The 22,724-nt window shown below is 41.3% G+C and overlaps 1 protein-coding gene and 1 non-coding gene across 3 annotated transcripts in view; one reads left to right on the top strand and one right to left on the bottom strand.

Annotated features, from left to right (window-relative positions):
* Window positions 1-2,936: 2,936 nt before the first annotated feature.
* Window positions 2,937-22,724, bottom strand: part of TIGAR (TP53 induced glycolysis regulatory phosphatase) — a 28,062-nt gene continuing 8,274 nt past the window's right edge. Inside the window, exons 2-6 of one of the 2 annotated variants that reach the window (XM_029205483.1) lie at window positions 22,403-22,440; window positions 18,788-18,909; window positions 9,441-9,518; window positions 6,053-6,163; window positions 2,937-5,241 (exon numbers count right to left, since the gene is read on the bottom strand). In XM_029205483.1, the coding sequence (XP_029061316.1) occupies window positions 4,813-5,241; window positions 6,053-6,163; window positions 9,441-9,518; window positions 18,788-18,909; window positions 22,403-22,440 (778 nt within the window). In that variant the 3' untranslated portion in view covers window positions 2,937-4,812. The remainder of the gene's footprint in view (window positions 5,242-6,052; window positions 6,164-9,440; window positions 9,519-18,787; window positions 18,910-22,402; window positions 22,441-22,724) is intronic. The other variant, XM_029205482.1, reaches the window with a different exon arrangement.
* Window positions 9,576-9,648, top strand: TRNAG-UCC. The gene has a single exon. It is a non-coding gene; the product is annotated as a tRNA-Gly (tRNA).

The following is a 22,724-nucleotide window of genomic DNA, read 5'->3' as shown; positions in this document are numbered from 1 at the left end:
ATAGATAACGAATAAGGACCTACTGTAGAGCACAGGGAACTCTACTCAATACTCCGTAATGGCCTATATGGGAAAAAGAATCCAAAAGAGAGTGGATACATGTATATGTATAACTGAATCACTTTGCTGTACACCTGAAACTAACACAACGCTGTAAATCAACTATACTCCAATAAAAAATTTTTTTGAATAAAATAAAAATTTGTATCATGAAAAAAATAAAGTTGACAGTAAAAACAAAAACAAAACAAAACTAACTAATTCCAGATAGATTAAGACCTAAACAAAAAAGGTAAAATTATAAAACTTCTAGAAGAAAACAGAGTATCTCTATAGTTAGGGGGTGGGCAAAGATTTCTGAGAACACAGAAAGCAATAACCACAAAACAAACACAGTGGTAAATCAGTCTCATGAAAATGAACAACTTCTCATAGAAAACACTACTCAGAAAATAAAGTTATATTTTATAACAAATATATAGGCTGGCATATTATAAATATATAAAAGCCTATGTGTGTATACATACACACAGACCTGGAGTAAAAGTCTGACAACTTTCTTGTATATTAAGCATACACCCACACCTACGCTACAACCAGCCCAAGAGAAATGAAAACACATATCCAGAAAAAGACTTGTAAAAAAGAAGAATTTGTAGCAGCTTTTTCAAAATACTCCCCAACTGGAAATGGTCCACATGTCACCAATAGAACAGATAAACTGTGGTATATTCATTCACACAATGGAATTCAATGCAATAATAACAAGGAAGACCTAGATTAAAAGTGAGCACATCCGACACCCAGACCTTGGTTTCTAAATACCATTTCCGCTGAAAGCAAATGGCTCCAGGGCTCTTCGGAGAAAAAGCTGATTCCCAGGACTGAGGCTGGGAAAGAATAAGATGATTCTGGAGCATCTTGTTCGTCAGAAAAGAAAGAAGTGCTTAAAGAATGATGGGAATATCCCAAGAGAACACAAGAAGCAGCTGCGAAGTGCTCCCACAGGACAAATTTGGGACCATCTGAGCATCAAATAATGATAGTACTGGAATTTAAGTCATTGAATAAGAATCCCTGAGTTTATAGTGATATAAATAAATAAGTAGGGGAGAAGGGAAAGTTCTTCCTTACTGTATAATACCAACTAATACATACAGAAACAAAAACAGAGACAGAAAATAATCAATGGAGGCTAAAAGTGTGGGTGACAGTTTAATGAGGAACCAGATAAACAGTCATTTCATGGCAGATGGACTTGGTGATACCACTCACGCACCTCCTGACAAGGCTCACCAAGGACACATCCTTCCTCGGGTGCTTCTGACAAAGAAGCATAACCTGAATCTAAGAATGAGAAGCATCAGAAAAACCTAATGACTAGCCTGTAGCCTAGTTATTTTTCTTTTAACAACTGGGTCAAGAAAGACAAAGAAAGGCTAAGGAACAGTTCCAGATCAGAGAAGAATGAAGAGGCACGACAATGAAATGCAGCACGTGGTCCCGGACTGGATGCTGGGTTGGGGGGTGAGGAAATATTAGGCAGAAGGCACACCGATGGAATAACTGACAAAATTTAAATATGGTCTGTTGCCCAGATAATAAATTCTATCAGTATCAACCTTCCTGATTTTGATATTTATTCTGTGGCTGTATATAAGAACATCTTTGATCTTAAGATTAACGCACATTGAAATTTTGCGGGGAAAAAAGGGCATGATGTCTCCAACTTACTCGCAAATGTTTCTGGGGGAAAAGACACACACGAGCGTGAACGACAAAGCAAATGGGGCAAAATGTAAGCAAGTGGTGAATCCGGGTAAAGAGATTAACCCAAGGAGTTTCTTGGATCACTCTCGCCATTTTCCTGTAGGTCTGACATCAAAACCGAAAGGTTACCAGAACACACATACATAATTATAATTATTCTCCATTTAACGTGACGAAACAGCAGCTCGGGGGTATTAAGAGATTTGCTTGGCCACAATACTAGAAGAACTTGAATGCAGGTTTTCTGACCACAAACCTTCCCTGTGTCACTGCCCAGTCCCACCAGACATTAATCCATCAACAGACGACCCCTTGGCACAGGCCACAGAGCCATGCCTCCCTCCCCCATCCCCTCTGCTCTCTGCCCCCGTCTCCTGTTGCCTGCCCAGTGCCCCCCAAGCTCGGGTCCCACACGCAGAGCTCGACCCCTCCTCGGGCCCCTGCGCCCCCCATTCCATCTGGGTTGCTTTCCTCCCACTGATGAGCAGAGTCGCCTTGGGTCCTCCAAGCCCACCCAAGAAGCCCTTCTGCACGTCCCCCAAAGAAAGCAGCACGCCTCCCTCCGCGCCCGATTCACTTCCTTCCATTGCATTGACCACAATGACAGGTCATGTATTTATCCTCCCTGACGGGGTATAGGCTCCACAAGGATGGGGACTTGGTCTATTTTTTGTTCATGGCCATATATTCGCAGTTCATGTAATAGTCTAATAGTTCTTATAATAGCCTGGCATGTGTGTGCCATGCTCGAAATGTATTAACCAAATGACTAAATCAATGAATAGAGGCATGTGATTCCAATTAAATGTGCAACAGAATTTTTCTGGAAATTGACCAGTTGGCTCTAACATGTGTATAGAATAGAGGTGCTCACCCTACAAGGTACTCAGCCGCAACTCCCCCCAAACCATAAAGGACAAGGTGTATCGGCGGTTTGACTTCAAAATAAAAAACACGTGAAAAAAATGGATGGTAACACGTGCAAGAGATCAGTGAACTGGAGGATATTTGCAAGGTCTCCTGTAACTCACTAAGAAAGCGCCCCACAGCCCAACAGAAAACCAGACCAAGAATGTACGGTGGTGACTCGCCAGGGAGGGAAGCCTCATTGTCAACATGCACATGGAAAAACTGCCCAGACTCCAGCAGTCACAGAAAAGCTCGTTATAACAGCGACATATTTTTCACTCATCAGATCAACAGAAGTTCATCAGACAAGATTTCCAAAGATGTGGAAACCAGGAACTTTCAAATACTTCTACCGAGACTGAAAAATAGTACAGCCCGCTTTAGAGAACCACTGGCTCTTGTCAAACTGGAGATGCACATTTTTTATGACACAGCACAAGGCTATTCCATGTAAGCATTGTTTCTATAAGAAAAGAGTGAATATACTGAAACACCCACTGATAGGAGAATAAAGAAAATAAAAGGTACTACATTTATTTTGTACAATACAGTGGTTACAAGTAACCAGATCTATCTACACATACCAATATAGAGCCCCAAGATATATGTAATAAGCGAAAATACAGAATACAGGCAGCTTGATATTTTGTATCAAGACCAGAAACACCAGAACAATACCATTGTTTAAAAATACCAGAACAATACCATTGTTCCCTTATGACACTAGGTGGCCACGTGAAGGATGGATGGGTATGCGGACTCGCGGTGCTGGCTGTCTCTGTAGAGAACAGGAGGGAACAGGGCAGCAACAGCTGTTTAAAGGGACTTGGCTTACATCGCAATGTGTTATTTCTTTTTTAAAAAAAAGGGGGGGGTATATTACTTCTGGGTGGCAGGGATGTGGACGTTTATTATCTGTCCTTTTTGGTTACTTTCCAACTTTTCATCTGCAGTGAACTTCCTCTGCGCTCAACCACATGCTCTGCTCCAGCACTGGCACGAACACAGGCAGCGCCGGACACGCTAAGGACAGCATGATCCTGAACTTGAAATATGACTACACGTGATTTTAGCCTTAACTGACAGCCTCAGTCCTACCCTCTGTGAGCTGAGACTCACGGCATTCATCAACATGATAATTTAAAAGCAAACTGCGTGGAAAACACGTTCTCCATTTACATGAGGGCCTCAGAGCGACCCATCTTTTGTACAGAACTAAGGTAACCAAGCTCCCTTTTCTCCAGTGCCATCTGGTGGAAAAGAGAGGAAACCTCATTTGTACCTTCCACAAAAAAGCCACGGTTCTTTTCAGGGAAGCCCCTCTTTTATTCTGGGGCTACTGTGAAGCAACCGTTTACTTTCTTTAGTGCCATCTTCAAACTCAATTCTTCCGCCTACAGCTTAGCTAAGAAAGATCTGCTCTCTCCTCTTCCTCCGCTCAGATCCCTTCCTTAAAATTCCGTAATCACATGCTTCTTCCTGCGAGGCTGTCCTGCAACCACAACCCACATGCATCTGCACCTCAGACCCTGCAGCACAAACAGTTCCAACGGCTGCTTTCTGTATTAGACATTTAGTGTCGTCTGCTTTTACATGAACTATGACGGCAAGCATTTCTCCTTCAAAGGACTTTTGGAATATAACATATTTTCACGTAAACATGGAGTGGAAATTACAAGTAGTTTCCTCTTCCAAGGACTGGATGAGACAGTAAAAAAGAGAACATACAGTATCTTACCAAGAGCCAATGAAATAGGCCAGATTTTTCAGACATTAAAGAAAAATACCAAAAATACCAGGACATTAAAAAAGCAAAAAAACCCACAGTAACAGGATTATTACTCCCCCAGTTTGCAATACTGAGTTCCTTCATCCATTTACAATCCAGAGATGTCACTGAGCAGGGCGGTAAAATTACCCTGGAAAATTCCAACTGTACTCACAAAGAAGAAGTCAATTCTCAATGGTTTTCCGTTAGTGTTTCATGTGGCTCTGATTCCACTCGAGCTTTATAGCCTGCTCTAACGGACAGCTTTTTCACTGTTTCCAAGCCTGCATCAGCAGAGAGTGGGAATAAAGCCAAAGGCCCCCCTCAGAGGCTCATATTTGTTAGATTTCGATGCAGATTTAAATCTAGTGAATTTTGGTCACCCCGGTCAGGTGGCCCTGTAGGTTCACACACACACACTGGGTGGTTGGTTTCACTTCTCCTTTCTCACAGTTTATGATAAAGACACTCATCCCTGTATTGGGGCTGACTGATGTGAGTTCGGACCTGCTCAGGGTCACCGGGAAGGAACACTTAAGGTCGGTCAGGAAATAATCCAACAGGCTTCTCATGTAGGCGCCGTGACTCACAACTAAGACACTGGCCACTAACCCTGGAGCGCCGCTGTCCGAATTAAACGTGGAGGCACAGTTTTTCCCTAAAGGAAATATCTCTGCCAAAGAACTTTCCAGACAGTCGCTCGGGGCTTCTTGGGAAAACTGTTCATTCTGACCTGCTTCTTTCAGGATCAGCTGACAAAGAAATTCAAAGAAGTCTTTTCCACGCATCTTCACCTACAAGGAAAGAAAAAAAAAGGTGAAATAAAGTGACATTAATGACTGTTTTAAGACGTAAACAGAACTGAGTTTTTCTATGCGTCAGCGTCCGTGACTACAGAAGCAGATGGACAAAGGTGAGTAAGATACAATGACTAATTCCTGACTTCAAAGCACTCGGAGCCTAGCTGGGGAAATCTACAAGCAAACAGAAGCCCATAAAATATCGGGAAACTAGGAATACCTAGGAAGCTGCATCGGGCACTTCCGTTCAATTAGAACAACAAGGATAAGAAGCCTTCCCTCACTAAACTAATACAAAGTCTTTACAAGAAATTTATGAAAATTAAAAATGGTGGTGGTGGGGGAAATCACCAATAACACAACTCAAAAGCAGAACACTCCAGAGCAACGCAAGCAGGGCTACAATGTCACTTAGAGCTGCAGGCGCAGGAGAGGCCTGATGGTCTTGCCACCCAAGTTGTTGGGTTTTGCCCACCATCCCGCTGACCAGCACCACGCCTGCTTCACCGACTCCACTGCCACTGCGAAGGCTACTCTGCTCCCTTTTCAAGGAGTTTTCTTAACAGACCCATCTAATAACCCATTTCCTCAAATCCATTATCGGTAATGACTTAATAAACGAGAAAGGCAGGACAGCTTAGAAGGGGAAAAAATGGTATGATGCAGAGTTGTTTTGTGAACCAAACAACTTCCAAACTGCTTAGCTACAATTCAGAAACATCTTGCTTATGCGACGAGTCAAGATCGCAGCTACTTTGACGTTGGCACGCTCATGGACGCGGCGACTTTCCCCAAGGCTACGTACCTGGTCCAAGGTCTCTCCTCCGGGCGGTGTGAACACAGGGCACTCCTGCCCAGCTGCTTTGGCCATGGCCCTTAGCTCACTCAGCGGCGAGCCTTCTGCAACCCCATATTTCTGCAATGATCCAACAGACAAAAAGGCCTCAAAGGAATTTGCAATACAACAACTAAGTACATGTTTATGGCAAATTCAGAACAATCATTCCGGAGATGAGCTTAGATTTCTTTGGCTTACTTTATCCTATCTCCTCGGAGAAAATGCAAACCCAGATCCATGTGACTTCAAAGCTCGTTTTTTAGATTCATAAAAATTGAGTCTCAGCAAAGGACACGCAAGTCACAAAGGAAATGCAAATGGCCAATAAACATGGGAAATCTACCTCACTAGGAATCCAGACTGTGAAAACTAAAATGACGCCTTTCGTAAGTTATTAAATCAGAAGACCACAGAGATCACTAACAGCCAGTGTTGATGTGGGAAAAACTCTCTCCTAGATCATTCATGCGAGTATGAATTGGCACAGATTTTCTGGAAGGAAATGTAGCAATACATACAAAAGTCTTTTCAAAAAGTACACACTCAGCAATTCCGTTTCTAGGAAATGTATGAGATATGTGTGTGAAGGATCAACTACGAAGATGTTTATATTTTAACATTATTTACATCAGTGGAAAATCTAGTCACAGCCTAGATGTCCTAAACTAGGTCAGTAAGTAGTAGCTTGGTCACACACATGATGCAACAGCAATGCCTTAAGAATACAGAGTCGTGAATTATGTGGTCATATTGATGTGCATTTATGGGCACTGAAAAACACAGTACGTGAGACAAGCCAGTTATAAAACAATGCACAGAGTAGGAGTTCATTTCGAAAAACACATACACAAACAGACAGACAGACAGATAAAAACAGGCAAGAAGGAAAAAGGCAGGAGCACACATACCAAAACATTCAGTGTTTGTGTGTGGAAGAAATTTTAATTGTATTTTTTTCCAAAGTGTTCTTAGTTTTAATTCCCTACAGTGACAATGGATTACTTGCATAAGAAAATATTGAAAGAGACAAATTGTCACTTAGGGTTTGCACTGATGATGCCAAAAGATTCTAACGCCACCATCAGATAAGAAATCCAATAGTGAAATACTACTTTTTTATAAGAATACATGCACACTTTACCAGCTGCTCTTCCAATCTTCAAGCCCAATTTCTTACACTCTTAATTATATCTGGAGCAACCTAACGATTACAAAGAGGGCCATTAAAAGCCATCAGTTGCTTTGTTTTCACAGGAATGGAAGCATCCATTTGTTGAATACTCCAAACGCTTTGCTGGGGCAGTTAGGAGGAGAGGACGGGCGGCTGCACAGCTCCCACCCTTGCTGAGACCGCGGGGTGGTGGGGATACCAAGCAACTGCAAGTGGAAAAGTGCCGAGATGGAGAGAGACTGACAGATACGGCAGGGATGTCTAATCTGGACTCGGGAAACCACCGAGGGCCATAGCCTCTGGCGAGTGGAAGCTGGCCAGGCCTGGGAGCAAGCATTCCAGGCAGAGTGGAGGACAGATGCGGAGGTTCAGTGAGCACAGGGCGTTTGGGAGATTCCGGGAAGAGGCTGAGAAGCGAGTGACCAGCGGCCCAGAGCACGGACTCCAGGCTCAGAGGCCTCAGTGTGAATCTGAACTCTGCCACGAATGAGCTCTGGGACCCTGGGCCTGGACTTGACCTCCATGTGCCTCGGTTTCTGCTTCTGTAAAACGGGGGTTAAGAAATGAGGTTTTTACATCTTCCCGGCACCGGGGTTCTTGTGAAGATGAACAAACCCGCGGCTCTTGGAACAGTGGTGGGATGCGGTGAGCGCAGCGCCAATGCCCACTCATGTGACCGCTAAACCCAGGCACTGAGCACCCGGCAAGGGGCAGGAGGCAACAGATCAGACCCCGCAGCTCCCAAGAGCCGGGTCAGAGTTATGACAACTCCTGAGGGTAGAAGAGAAGCAGTGAACCCGTTTATACAGGGGTGTGGCAACCAAATTCTGCCAAGATTACCCTGGCTGCGGCGTGCAGATCAGACTGGGAAAGCAGGAGACTCGCTGTCCCAGCGCCCCAGGCGACAGGATGCCGAGCGGCAGCAGGAGGGCGGCGGGGGTCTCGCAGAGACATGAAGCATTCAGGAACTTCTCAGAGGCTGAGCGGACGAGACGAGGACAGGATGCGCAGTGCGAGAGACGGTGAAGAGCCGGCAGGAGGGTTTCAGCCACTGCGTGAAGCAGGGCCACGTGGAGAGGGGGGCGCATTCCACTGGCCGGATGCGGCCGCGGGGCAGCTGAGCCACAGGCGGCTCGGTGTGTGTGCGCAGCTCAGGGAAGAGCCGTGGACTGAAATCACTGCAGAGGACGAAGTTACCCAGGAGAGAGCACGGATGGAGAAGGGACGGCCCAGCCGCTGACAGCGCTTTCTCCTTCACGTGATGGCGGGCCCTGGGCAGCGTTCCACTGAACTCAGGACATTTTCTTCTTTTAATCTATTCAGATTTAGTTTTGGGGATAGGTGTATTTTTCGTTTTGTTTTGGTCGCGCTTTATTTTATTTTTTTGGCCACAAAGCGCGGCTTGCGGGATCTTAGCTCCCCGACCAGGGATTGCACCCGCGCCCTCAGTGGTGAAAGTGTGGAGTCCTAACCACTTGACCGCCAGGCAGCTCCCAGGACATTTTTCTTTAACAACGTTCGAGCACTGGCTCCTGGGCACACAGTGAGCCTTTCCAGGGACAGTTTATGCTGGAGCTCTAGCCTATACGCTGAACTGTAACAGTGAACACACGCAAGTTATGAAAAGCAGTTCTTTGAAGATGCCCTGGCCATTCTGTTACATTTCCCTCCAGGGGTAGAGGAAATCACAGGGCTGACAGGACAGCAACCAGCTTACACGTTAGTATTATAGAGTGCGCTAAAAACACTGCTCGAGGGGGAGACTTGGGGCCAAATCTCAGATCTGAAATTGCCGTCTTTTAGCTAAATCACCGTTTCAGGAAGATTCATTTCTGGTGAAGTATATAAAGTTGGCATAAAGAAGTCTATTCATGCTTATAATTATGGGGTAGGATTAGGAGACTGGGAAGAGAACTTTTCACCTTTAACTTTAAACTCTTCTGTACTAAGTTCTCACAAGTATGCCTTGCTTTTATAATTTAAGATGCCTCTTTCCTATGATTTTAATGATCAAAAAAGACACTATTTATGAGAGTAAGTAACAGTGACTGCCACACAGTAGATTCTTCACGTAATAGCTGATATCACATCCCTAGCAGGTAGGCATTTAATTTCTAGCCATGGGATAAACTGAGTTGGTTTATTGATAATTTATGGTAAAAGAACAATATGTAAGTTACTTACCCTTTCTCGAAGTCTTGAATCATACTTTACTGTCATATCTTTGCAAAATTTGCTCTTCTCCAAAATTCCATGCACGGTCTGCAAATCAAAAGACAACTATCTCTTTTCTCATAAAAATAATCATTCTTGGGGAATTCCCTGGTGGTCCAGTGGTTAGGACTCTGCACTTCCACTGCAGGGGGCCTGGGTTCGATCCCTGGTCGGGGAACTGAGATCCCACAAGCTGCACACGCAGCCAAAAAAAATATCATTCTGGGAGTGTCAGGATGCTAGCATAGGAAGTCACTGAACCCACCTCCTCCCGAGGACACGGAAAACCCCGTAAGGCTGACAGCAGATTTTCCAGTAGAAACCTTACCGACCAGAAGGGAGTGGCATAACATACTCCAAGTGCCGAGAATTCCAACCAAGAAGCTTTTCTCTACCCAGCAAGGTTATTCAGAATTGCAGAAGAGATCAAGAGTCTCCCAGAGACAAAAGCTAAAGGAGTTCATCACCACTAAACCCACCCTAGAAAGAAAGAAATATTAAGGGGGGAATGCCCTGGTGGTTCAGCGGTTAAGAATCCACCTGCCAATGCAGGGGACATGGGTTCGAGCCCTGGTCCAGGAAGATCCCACATGCCCCGGAGCAGCTGAGCCCGTGCGCCACAACTACTGAGCCTACATTCTAGAGCCTGCGAGCCATGACTACTGAGCCCAAGCGCCTAGAGCCCGTGCTCTGCAACAAGAGAAGCCACCGCAATGAGAAGCCCGTGCACCACAACGAAGAGTAGCCCCCGCTCGCCTCAACTAGAGAAAGCCCGCCCACAACAGCAAAGACCCAACGCAGCCAAAAATAAATAAATAATTAAGTTTATTTAAAAAAAAAAAAAAGAAATATTAAGGGGACTTCTTTAAGCTGAAAAGATATGGCACTAATTAATAACAAGAAAACATATGAAAGCAAAAATCTCACTGGAAAAGGTAAATATATAATAAAGGTAGTAGATCAATCACTTGATGAAAGACAAAAGCAGTAAAGTTACAATAATTAGCTAAGGGACGCATAAAATAAGAAGATGTAAAATGTGTCATAAAAGGTACAAAACATGGCAGGGAGGAGTAAAAAGCTAGTTTTGGAATGTGTTCAAATTTAAGTTGCTACCAACTTAAAACAGGCTACTACTTATATAGGATGTCATATGTGAACCTCACAGTAACCACAAAGAAAACATTTACACTAAATACACAAAAGAAAATGAAAAAGGAATCTAAACATAACGTTAAAGAAAACCACCAAACCACAAAGGAAGAGAGAAAGAGAAGAAAGGAGCAGAGAGAAACTACAGAAATAGCCAGAAAACAATGAACAAGACGGCAATAAGTACATACCCCTCAATAATTACTTGAAAGGTAACTCAACTAAATATGCCAATCAAAGATACAGACTGGCTGAACAGATTTAAAAAAGAGCCATTTATGGGCTGCCTACAAGTGACTCACTTCAGAACAAAGGACACACACAGACTGTAAAAAGATGGGAAAAGATATTCCATGCAAACAGGAATGAAAAGAAAGCTGGAGTGGCTACACTCATATCAGACAAAGCAGACTTTAAAACAAAGATTGTAATAAAAGACAAAGAGAGCATTACATGATAAAGGGGTCAATCTAGCAAGAAGATATAATTTTATAAATGTATATGCACCCAACAGAGGAGCACCAAGATATTTAAAGCAAATATTAATGGACTTAAAGAGAGAAACTGAGAGCAATAGAATAATAGTAGGGGACTTTAGCACCCCACTTACACAAATAGGTAGGTCATCCAGACAGAAAATCAGTAAGTAACATCAGTCTTAAATAATGGATTTAATAGATAAAAACAGAACACTCCATCCAAAAGCAGCAAAATATTCTTAAATGCACATGGAACATTCTCCAGGACAGATCACACATTAGGTCACAAAACAAGTCTCAATACATTTAGGAATACTGAAATCATAACAAGCACCTTCTCTGACCACAACTGTATGAAACTAGAAATCAAGCACAAGGGAAAAAAACCCAGGAAAAACCCCCAAAATGTGGAGGTGAAACAACATGCTACTGAACAACCAATGGATCATCGAAGAAATCAAAAAATACCTAGAGACAAATGAAAACAGAAATATGACATACCAAAATCTATGGGATGCAGCAAAAAACAGTTCTGAGAGAAGTTCACAGCAATACAGGTCTACCTCATGAAATAAGGAAAACCCCAAATGATCTAACTTTACACCTAAAGGAACTAGGGGAAGAAAAGAAATAATAAAGATCAGAGTGGAAATAAATAAAATAGAGACCAAAAATAATAGGAAAAGTATCAACGAAAATAAGGGCTGGTTCTTTGAGAAGATAAACAAAATCGACAAACCTATAGCTAGACTAACCAAGAAAAAAGAGAGAGGACCCAAACAAAAAAAATCAGAGGTAAAAGAGGAGAGGTTCCAACTGATAACACAGAAATACAAAGGATTGTAAGAGACTACTACAAACAATTATATGCCAACAGATTGAACAACCTAGAAGAAATGGATAAATTCCTAGAAATTTCCATGATTTTAAGACTAAATCATGAAGAAATAAAATATATGAATAGACTGATTACTAGTAAGGAGACTGAATCAGTAATCTAAAGTCTTCCAACAAAAAAAAAGCCCAGGACCAGATGGCTTCACTAACCACCTGGAACGCTACAAAACATTCAAAGATTTAATACCTAACCTTCTTGAAATCTTCCCAAAAACTGAAGAGGAGGGAAATCTTCCAAACACATTTTATAAACCCAGAATTACCCCTGACACCAAAACCAGACAAGGACATCACAGAAAGAACTATGGCCAGTATCCCTGATGAACATAAGACGCAAATATCCTCAACAAGATATCAGCAAACCGAATCCAACAATACATTAAAAGGACCATAAGCCACGATCAAGTGGGATTTATTCCAGGGATGCAAGGATGGTTCAACATATGCAATCAACTAACATGGTACACCACATTAACTGAAGGATAAAAATCACATGATCATTTCAATAGGTGCAGAAAAAGTATCTGACAAAATTCAACACCCATTTATGATTAAAAAAAAAAAAAACTCTCAACCAAGTGGGTATAGAGGGAACATACCTCAACATAATAAAGGCTATATATGACAAGGCCACAGCTAGCATCATACTCAATGGTGAAAAGCTGAAAGCTTTTCCTCTAAGATCTGGAAGACAAGGATGCCCACCATCACACTTTTATTCAATATAGTTTTGGAAGTCCTAGTCACAGCAATTAGGAAAGAAAGAGAAATTAAAGGCATCCAAATTGGAAAGGAAGAAGTAAAACTGTCAGTTTGCAGATGACATGATACTATATGCAGAAAATCCTAAATACTCCATGAAAATACTATTAGAACTAATAAGTGAATTCAGTAAAGTCACAGGATACAAAATTAATATACAGAAATCTATGGTGTTTCTGCACACTAATTAGTGAACTATCAGAAAGAGCAATTAAAATAGTCCCATTTACAGCTGCATCAACAAGAATAAAATACCTAGGAATAAATTTAACCATGGAGGTGAAACCTGTACACTGAACACTACGACACTGATGAAAAAAACTGAAGATACAAATAAATGGAAAGATATTCTGTGTTCATGGACTTCATGGAAGAACTAATATTGTTAAAATGTCTATACTACCCAAAGCAATCTAGATTTGATGCAATCCCTATCAAAATTCCAGTGGCAATATTTCACAGAACTAGAACAAATGATTCTAAAATTTGTACAGAATCTCATAAGATCCCAAATAGCCAAAGCAATCTTAAGAAAGAACAAAGCTGGAGGAATCATGCTCCCTGATTTCAAACTATACTATAAAGCTAGAGTAATCAAAACAGTATGGTACTGTCATAAAAACAGACACATAGATAAATGGAATAGAATAGACAGCCAAAAATAAACCCATGTATATATGGACAATTAATTTACAACAAAGGAGCAAAGAACATACAATGGAGGAAGGACAGTCTCTTCAGCAAATGGTGTTGGGAAAACCAAGCGGCTACATGCAAAAGAGGAGACTACACTACTATCTTACACCCTACACAAAAGTTATCCCCAAATGGATTAAAGACTTGAATGTAAGGTCTGAAACCATAAAGGCCCTAGAAGAAAACATAGGCATTAGTATTTGCAATGTTTTTGTAGATCTGACTCTAAAGACAAGGGAGCAAAAATAAACAAGTGGGACTACATTAAGCTAAAAAGCTTCTGCATAGCAAAGGAAACCATCGTCAAAATGAGAAAGCAACCTATTGAATGACAGAAGATAACTGCAAATCATATATCTAAGGGATTAATATCCAAAATATACGGTTGATCCTTGACTATGGGTTTGAACTGCACAGGTCCATGTATCCATGGATTTTTAAAAATACATACTACAGTACTACACGATCCTCAGATGTGGAACCGTGGATACACAGGGCTAACTGCAAAGTTATATGCAGATTTTTGACTGCAAGGAGGGTGGGAGCCCCTAAGCCGCACATTGTTCAAGGGTCAACTGTATAAAGAATGCACACCAGTCAACTACACCAGAAACCCAAACAACCCCGTTAAAAAATGGGAGAGCATCTGATTAGACATTTTCCAAAGACACACAGATGGCCAATAAGCACATGAAAAGATGTTCAACATCACTATCGTGGAAATGCAAATTAAAACTACATGAGCTATCACCTCACACCTGCTGGAATGGCTATCACCACAAAGACAAGAGATAAGAAACGCTGGAGAGAAAAAGGAACACTTGTGCACTGTTGGACTGTAAATTGGTGTAGCTACTATGGAAAACAGTACGGAGAGTCCTCAAAAAATTAAGAATAAAACTACCATATCACCCAGCTATTCCACTTCTGAGTTTTTGATTTTGTTTTTTTTTTTTTTTGGTCGTGCCATGTGGCTTGCAGGATTCTCAGTTCCCTGACCAGGGATTGAACCTGGGCCATGGCAGTGAAAGCCCGGAATCCTAACCACTAGGCCACCAAGGAACTCCCCCACTTCTGAATATTTATCCAAAGAACACAAAAACACTAATTTGAAAAGCTATATATACCCTTACGTTCATTGCAGCATTATTTGCGATAGCCAAGATATGGAAACAACCTAAGTGTCCACTGATGAATGAATGGATAAAGAAGATGTGGTAGGACTTCCCCGGCGGCGCAGTGGTTAAGAATCCGCCTGCCAATGCAGGGGACACAGGCTCAATCCCTGGTCCAGGAAGATCCCACATGCCGCGGAGCAACTAAGCCCATGTGCCTCAACTATTGAGCCTGAGCTCTAGAGCCTGCGAACCACAACTATTGAGGCCGCGTGCCACAACTACGGAAGCCTGTGTGCCTAGAGCCCGTGGTCCGCAACAAGAGTAGCCCCCGCTCACCACAACTAAAGAAAACCAGGGTGCAGCAACAAAGACCCAACGCAGCCAATAAATAAATGGCTTGTTCGTAAATAACATTTTATTAGAACTCAGCCATTTATGTATCATTTATGGCTGCTTTCACAGTACAATGGCAGAGTTCACAATTGTGACACAGACCATACAGCCCACAAAACTTAAAAATTTAACTAACTAGCCCTTTACAGAAAAAGGTTCTAGTTCATTAGTTCTCCATTCAGGTGTGTCTAAATTGGTTTTAAACCCATCCATTGAATATTAATTTCAGTTATCTTTTCAGTTCTAGAATTTGCATTTGGTTCTTGTTTATAATTTCCAGTTCTCTGCTGAAATTCTCCATGTCATTTTTATCTGTGCATTCAATGATTATTTTAAAGGCTACATCTGATAACTCCAGATACCGGATAACTCCTGTGGCTCTTTCTGCTGCCTTTTGTTTTTGCTCATTTTTGTTCATGTTTCCTTCTCTCATTGTGTACCTGGTTACTCTGACAAGAGACACTGTATTTGCAAAACGGTAGAAATCACTAAAGTCCATAGGCTGCCTTGTTTTTTAACTCCCTTCCAAAAAAAATCAGACACTGTTTTACATGGTCAATATTTGTTTATATTTACCTATACCTGTAACAATTTCTTTTGCTCACTATTCTTTTCTGAATCTCAGACATCTCTTCTGGAATTACTTTCCTTCTTCAATTATCCTTTGAAAGTTTCTTTCTAGCTTGTTTGTCTGAAATGTCTTCACCTATTCTCTAGAAAATGTTTTGCTGGTATAAAACTCTAGATTAATCTTTATTATCTCTCAGCACATCTAATTACTGTTGCTATTGACACATTTGTTGACAGTCTAATATTGGTCTTTAATGGATAATGTTTTTTCCTTCACAGTCTTTGGAGTTTTGCAATATTGCTGTAAGTGTAGATGTGTGGGTTTCTTTCTTTAATTCTGACTGGGATTTTTTTACACTTTCTGGATCTGATATTTTGCTATCTTTCAATAATTCTGTAGTTTATTAACTGTGACCTCTTCGAATATTGCCTCTTTCCCATTCTCTCTGATACTTCCTCTCGAAAGACGACAGACCTTCTCATCCCATCCGTCTGTCTTAGTCTTATTTTTAATCTATTTATCACACTGCACTACACTTCAGTTGCTATCTTACATTTATCTATAAGCAAGTGACCATTTCAGCTATATCTAGTCTATAATTTAGTACAGCCACTGAGGTTTTCATTTTTGGATAAACTTTTTCCATATTTTAAGGAAATTTTATTGAAGTATATTTCAAGCGTACAGGTCACTGAGCTGTGACAGATCTAAGTACCGCCAAAATCAAGACAGAGAAGAAGTCTATCAGCCGAAATGATTCCTTCGTGCCCTTGCCAGCCAATGCCTCCCACTCCTGGCCCCCGGCCCGCACTACCTGCTTTATGTGCTCTAGAGTCTCATGTAAATGGAATCACACAGTCTGCACTCTTCCACATCTGCCTTCTTTTGCTCAGATACTGTTCTGGGGACTCCTCTGTGCTGCTGCTCAGGTGTATTCCACTGTATGAATATACCATGTTCATCTATCCATTCACCTACTGATCAACACATGGGTCGTTTCCACTCTCTGCCCATTACAAATAAAGTTGCCATTAAACAGTTGTGTACAAGTCTTTGTGTGGACATATATTCTTACTTCTCTTGGATAAATTTCTGGGATTGAAACTGCTGGATCACACAGTTAGTGTATGTTCAACTTTCAAACCGTTTTCCAAAGTAGGTGTTCCATTTTACATTCTCACCAGCAACGTCTTGAGTTCCAGGTGTTCCACATCCTTTATCTTTCTAATTTATCCATGCACACGTTGTGTAATGGTATCTTGCTGTGGTTTTAATATGCGTTTCTGTCGCGATCAGTTATCTCATCTGTTTACTGGCTTTCCCCATATCTCACTTTGTAAAGCGCCCGGTCAAATTCAAACCTTTTGCCTATTTGTCTAATTACTGAGTTGGAAGAATCTTATATATTTATACAGCTAAGAGGTATATATTGATAATACATACACATGTGTCAGATATATACACATATATTACATACATGTAACACAACGTTTACAATTTTCTCCCAATCTGTGTCTTGTTTATACTTTGTCCCAAGATGCCTTTATAAAGATCTTCCCCGTTTCCTTACAGAATTTTCATAGATTTAGCTTTTAGATTTGTTCTATGAACACCTGCAAGTTAGTTTTTGTGGACTGTGTGAGGTGAGAGTCACATGTCATGCTTTTCTGCTTGGATGGTCCATTGTTTCAACACCCTTTATTGAAAAGACCATCGTTTCAACCACGGAATTACCTTGGCACCTGTGTCAAAAGCCAACTGACCAAAAAGACTAAACGAAAACAACTGACCATATAAGTGAGGGTCCCTCAACTTGCGCTTGAAAGAAAAAGTCTTTATTTTGCCTTAATTTTTGAAAGTATTTTCACTGGGTATGTATTTGGAGATTTTTGAGTCATTATTTCTTCAAAATCTGTCTTTTTACTTTCATACTCACCCTCATGCTTCTCCCCACTTCCCTTCTGAGACTTCAACTACATGTATATTGCACTGCTTGATACTGTCCTCCACGTCACTGAGACTCTTCACTTTCCCTTCTTAGTCTTTTTTCTTTCCACAGTTAACTTTGGAATGTTCAGTTTCCACGTCTTCATGTTCACTGACGTCTTCTTCTACAGTGTAACCTACAGTTAATCCCACCCTATGAAATTTTCATTTCAGAATACTGCATTTTTCACCTGTAGAAGATGAAATTTGGTTCTGCTGTCTCCTACTTCTCACCTCATGCTCCTCTGAGGACAGTTTAGCCTCACTATTAAGGTGTAATATGCTCTCTGTATCCAGCAAAGCCTCCCCTTGCGCTGGTGGGAATTCTGACTCCGCACCCTGTGTGAGCCCCAGGAATTGAGTGGATGACCGCCACCCGCCAGGGACCTTTTCCCTCCCGCCCGAAGCCGTGTTTTCTGCCCTCGTGCAGTTTCAGCCACACGTGTGCAGATTAACCAACCGTCCAACAAAGAATCACGGGGATCCCTACACATGTCTATTGAGTTTTCCCTGTGCAGCTCTCTCTCCAGCACTCTTCCCCACAAATTTTAGTTACTTAAACGCCCCAAATTCCAAGCTCTGTCCCCTCAATCACTGAGACCACTGTCCTCTATTTGGCTTCTTCTGCCAGAGTCTGGGAATTGCTTCAGCTGGAAAACCAGGACGATCAAGGGCTCACCTGTTTTGTTTCACTTCATTCGGGGATCGCAGCCCACGCTGCCTGGGGTCCAATGTCTGAGAACAGTTGCTTCACAGATTTTGTCCTGTTTTCTAGTTGTTTATGGGGGGAGGCTACATTCCAACCCTGTTATTCCCCCATGGTTGCCACAAAAGTCTCCTCCCACCGACCTTTTAGAAGTTGATTTGGTTCTTTCTTGAATCTCTGGGATCATTTTTATAGTAATCTGTTCCTTAAAGATATTTCACACGTCTTTTATTTCTTTAGAGTAACACAGTTGTTTTTCAAACTGTATCTGGATTCTAAAATCTGACGTCTCTGTGGTGTTTCCACTGGCTCTCTCTCACACGACACCTTCTTTGCCTTTTTATAGGCCTTTTGTTAGACGTTTTCCCCAAGCTACTCTAACTTAAGAATTACCACAATAAAACAAAGCACAAAAGTAAAATGAAGGGGAAAGAAGTAAGTTCTGTCAGGGAGAGGAGGGCTGGGGATGACGTCTCGTGTGAGTTAATTCCCTGCGGACTCTGGCACGACTGCTGAGACTTTTGACTCAACGGCCTCAACCTTGCCTCTAAGCTCACCTGCTTTGTCCTCATGAGGTCGCTGGAGAAGATGTGAGTAAACTTCACGTTGTTAAGAAACATGCCAGCAGCAGCCGCTTGTTTAAATCCAGTTTCTGAAAGAGGCTCATCTATTCCTTGTCCTGTGGTATTAAGACAAAGAAGAGCAACATTCTCTCTCTATATATGTATGGGATGCAATAAAAATCACACCTAAGAGAATATAAAGGGCATTTACCTATATTTTATTACAAGATTCCCTTGGGTACTTTTCCACGTAACTTTTCAGAGAACTGAAAGCAAGCAAAATTCAGCTAGGATCCTGTAAAAGCTCTTCTGTATCTCCCAGAAGAATGTGTGTCTGGCGAGAACTGGGTAATGAGGAGGCTGCCCCGAGCTCTCCCCCCCACATCGCCCATCACTTCACCACGTGTTTTATTAATGCTGCCCCTACCTTACGTTTTCAGCTCAGCTGCTGCATTTGGGCAGTCGGATCATCACCTAGAAAAGTTTCCCTTCTTTATCTCCACTGTTTGAATTCAGTAACGTTCAGTATCGCAAGTCATTCTCAATAAACGCTGACAAGTCTTCTACTAATTTAGAGCAAGTAACAGGTCAGCCAATGACTCAACACACAGGAAAATAATCTGTCATGAATGAGAGTTGGCAGAAACAACAAGTAACAGATTTGGAACCACTAATACGTCAGACGTGTAAATCAGCAGAGACTATAAACAGAGTCACAAAAATAAGCGACAACAAGCGATCAAAAACCAGATAGCTTTCCAAAAGAACCAGACAGGTCTTTTAACAGTGAAAAATGGAATTGCTGAGGAGGGGAAAAAAAACATCCCTCAGTGGATAAAAGGAGATTCATTAAGCTGAGAAGCTTCACAAGCCCAAAGGCAGGGCTGAAGCTGGCCCCTGGCACAGACACGAGGAGACGGAGAAGCACAGATGTGTCAGAGACACGGAGAAAGGACGAGGATTCCTGAGCACATCCAGTGGGAACTCCAGAAAGACAAGAAAGAAAATGGAGAACAGAAGCGAGGGAACACATAAAACTATGTTTCCTATGAAGGAAACACAGTGTACACCAAGAAGGATAAATTACTAAAAAAAAAAAAAAAAAAGTACCTTCCTAGATTTAGTAAGAGAAACTGTAGAATACCAGAATAAAACACAAAGACTTTAAAAGCAGTTGCAGAGAAAGACAGATACCCGCGGTGGGACACCATCTGGATGAGAGAAGACTTCTGAAGCCAGAAAGCAGCGGACGAATAGCTGCCAGGAGCTAAGAGAACTGTGAGTCTAGAACTGTCTGGACTAAAAAAGACTGAGGAGAATAAAAACAGAATTGTCTGGAATAGAATCAGTTGAAACGATCTTTACCACAAATTGATTTACACAAGAGGACTTTTCAAAAAAGATGTTTCAGGAATGAAGGTCTGAGACGCAAAAGAAACGGTGAGGAGAGAAACTGGCAACTACCGATGTCAATCTAAACAAACACAAGGTAACAAATTAAATAATAATGCCTACACTGCATGGTTAAAAAAGGACAGGACTGAACAGCAGCACACACTTTGTATTTTTTCAGGAGAGATGATATTTCTCTTACACTTTGTTAGGCACAAATGGTAAAGATATAAAGGCAACCATCAAAAGGATAGAGATGGCTTATTTTGAGGCCAGTAGGGAAAGTAAGAGTGGGCTGGATAAAGAGAAGAAAAAGAAAAGCAGGCACCTAAGGAGTAAAGGACTAGATAAAGAAGGGAGAAAAGAACCACAAAGGAAAAGTCCAAACACACCAGAAACCAGAGTCAATGTGGACAGACCACTCTCACCAGTTAACAGAAAGATCATATTTCTTTTCTTTCTTTCTTTTTTTTTAAAGAATCAGAATCAGCTGCCTACCATTTACAAGGTAACACTTAGGACATCAGTACACAGCAAGGTTGAACGGAAAGGGATAGGAAAATATATACCAGGCAAATCCCCAACCCCAAACAGCCGGAGTTGCCATATCACTCTCAGAAATGCAGACTTTATGACAAAAGTCTTAGTAAGGATTGTGAAGATCACTATAAACAATCAGTGTTCCCATTCACCACGAAGACAGAGCAATTTTAAAACTTGTATGTGCCTAATAAATTAGCCTCTAGCTGCATAAAAGCAAAACACATAAAGCACAAGTTGACAGAACTTCAGGTATTAAAGCATGAGCTGGCCATCACAGCGGGAAATTCAACATATCTCACTCATAAATTGACGCTTAGCTCATACAGGCAAATGAGTAAATTTACAAAATTAGTAAAGTATGGAAGATGTGAACAACAAAATCAAGGTCAAGTATTTGATATAGAACTCCACACCCAACAATTAGAAAACAGATTTTTTCTCAAACACACAGTAGTAGGTTTATAAAAACTGACCATGCTAACCAATTTCAAAGACGTATTATCAAATAAACCATATTGTCAGAACACAAAGCAATTACAGTGGAAGCCAATCACAAAAGATGAAGAACAAAACCAAAAAGCCCATTCATTTGGAAATTTAAAAAACAGTTCTAAATAACTCATGGGTCAACGAAGAAATCATAACGGAAATTTAAGATACTTGGTGCTGAATACTTACCAGATTACTACAAATCAAAACTGCAGGTATGTGACAAAAAAATGGTACTTAGAAACATATAAGGCTTGAGGGTTTTAAAAAAAATAAAAAGGAGGCCATAACTTAAAGAACTAAGCATCTAACTTCCAAAGTTAGGAAAACACAAAACAGACCTAAAAGAACAGGTGTGAACATGAAAATTTTATTCATGTTTTACTGTCAGCTTCGAATGAAATGAGACCAAGGAGCAGGGCCCACGGACAAGGCGGTACTGTACGTGAGCCCAGAGGATGCTCTGGGTGGGGCCCAGGTCAATGGGAAATAGAGGTGCGTTTAATTATCAGACTGATTTCCAGAAGAGGGAGGCAAGCACACAGGGTATGAAAATCAGCTTCTGCAAACCCCAGATGTCCCTAACCCAAAAATATAAAACTAAATGCTTGTATAATCCAAGCAGAGAAATAGCACGTCTAGCTGAAAGATATTCTTTAAAAGCCAGGCCAGCTGGATCACAGGGAGATTAAAAGATCTGAACCCAAATTAACAGAACAAGGCAGGGGGCAGAGGACAGTCTATTCAGAATAAAGTAACAACCCCATGTGAGAACAGGGATTCTCTTTTTAAACCATTTCTTTGTTACTACTAAAAATAATATAAGTATCTTAGCAGAAAAATACCATTAACACCAGCCAGTAAATTTTTTGTTTCCAAATATGAAATCATTTAAAATCCTGGCAGATACAGTTTAAGACACCTAGACTCAACGTAAGTCCTTAATCAGCTTTGAGCTGCCCACGAACAACTTGGAGCACTGTTCTTTACATCTAATTCACTCAAGAGACTCTTGGTTACCATCTGCTCTGATCATATTTCTGTGACCATGATGATTTAATACCGTAATCCCAGTTCACAGTCCAGAGCGGCCCCCGGTCCACCCTACCCCACCGGATCTGATTAACCCATATTTCACATTAATACTAACAGAGAGAGCTAAAATAAGAGTCAGAGCATACCAACCTTGAAGGATTTTCTCCTTGTTAAGTCTTGTTTCTCCACTGAAACAGGGAGGGAAAAAAGCCTTTATTACCAAATTAGGTTATTTTTGAAATGAGGGAACAAAAATCAGCAACAAAAGGTAATGACACTTGTAAAGACAGCATATTGTACATACGTCAGAATCTAACCTGTAAAGATAAAATTTATTCTAAACTACTGTCTGCAATCATCTATTGTATGTGCCTAATCGATAAGCTAAAAATTTCAAATTGCCCCAAATTCAAATGTATAGATCAACAATCTTAAGTGAACTAAAGGTAGAAAATGCTATTTTAAAAGTAGT

Source organism: Monodon monoceros, unplaced genomic scaffold (assembly GCF_005190385.1).
Source record: "Monodon monoceros isolate NGI ecotype Baffin Bay Population unplaced genomic scaffold, NGI_Narwhal_1 Super_Scaffold_6, whole genome shotgun sequence".
NCBI lineage: Eukaryota > Metazoa > Chordata > Mammalia > Artiodactyla > Monodontidae > Monodon > Monodon monoceros.
The sequence above is the reverse complement of the archived record's forward strand: the minus strand, read 5'-3'. Positions and strand labels throughout refer to the sequence as shown.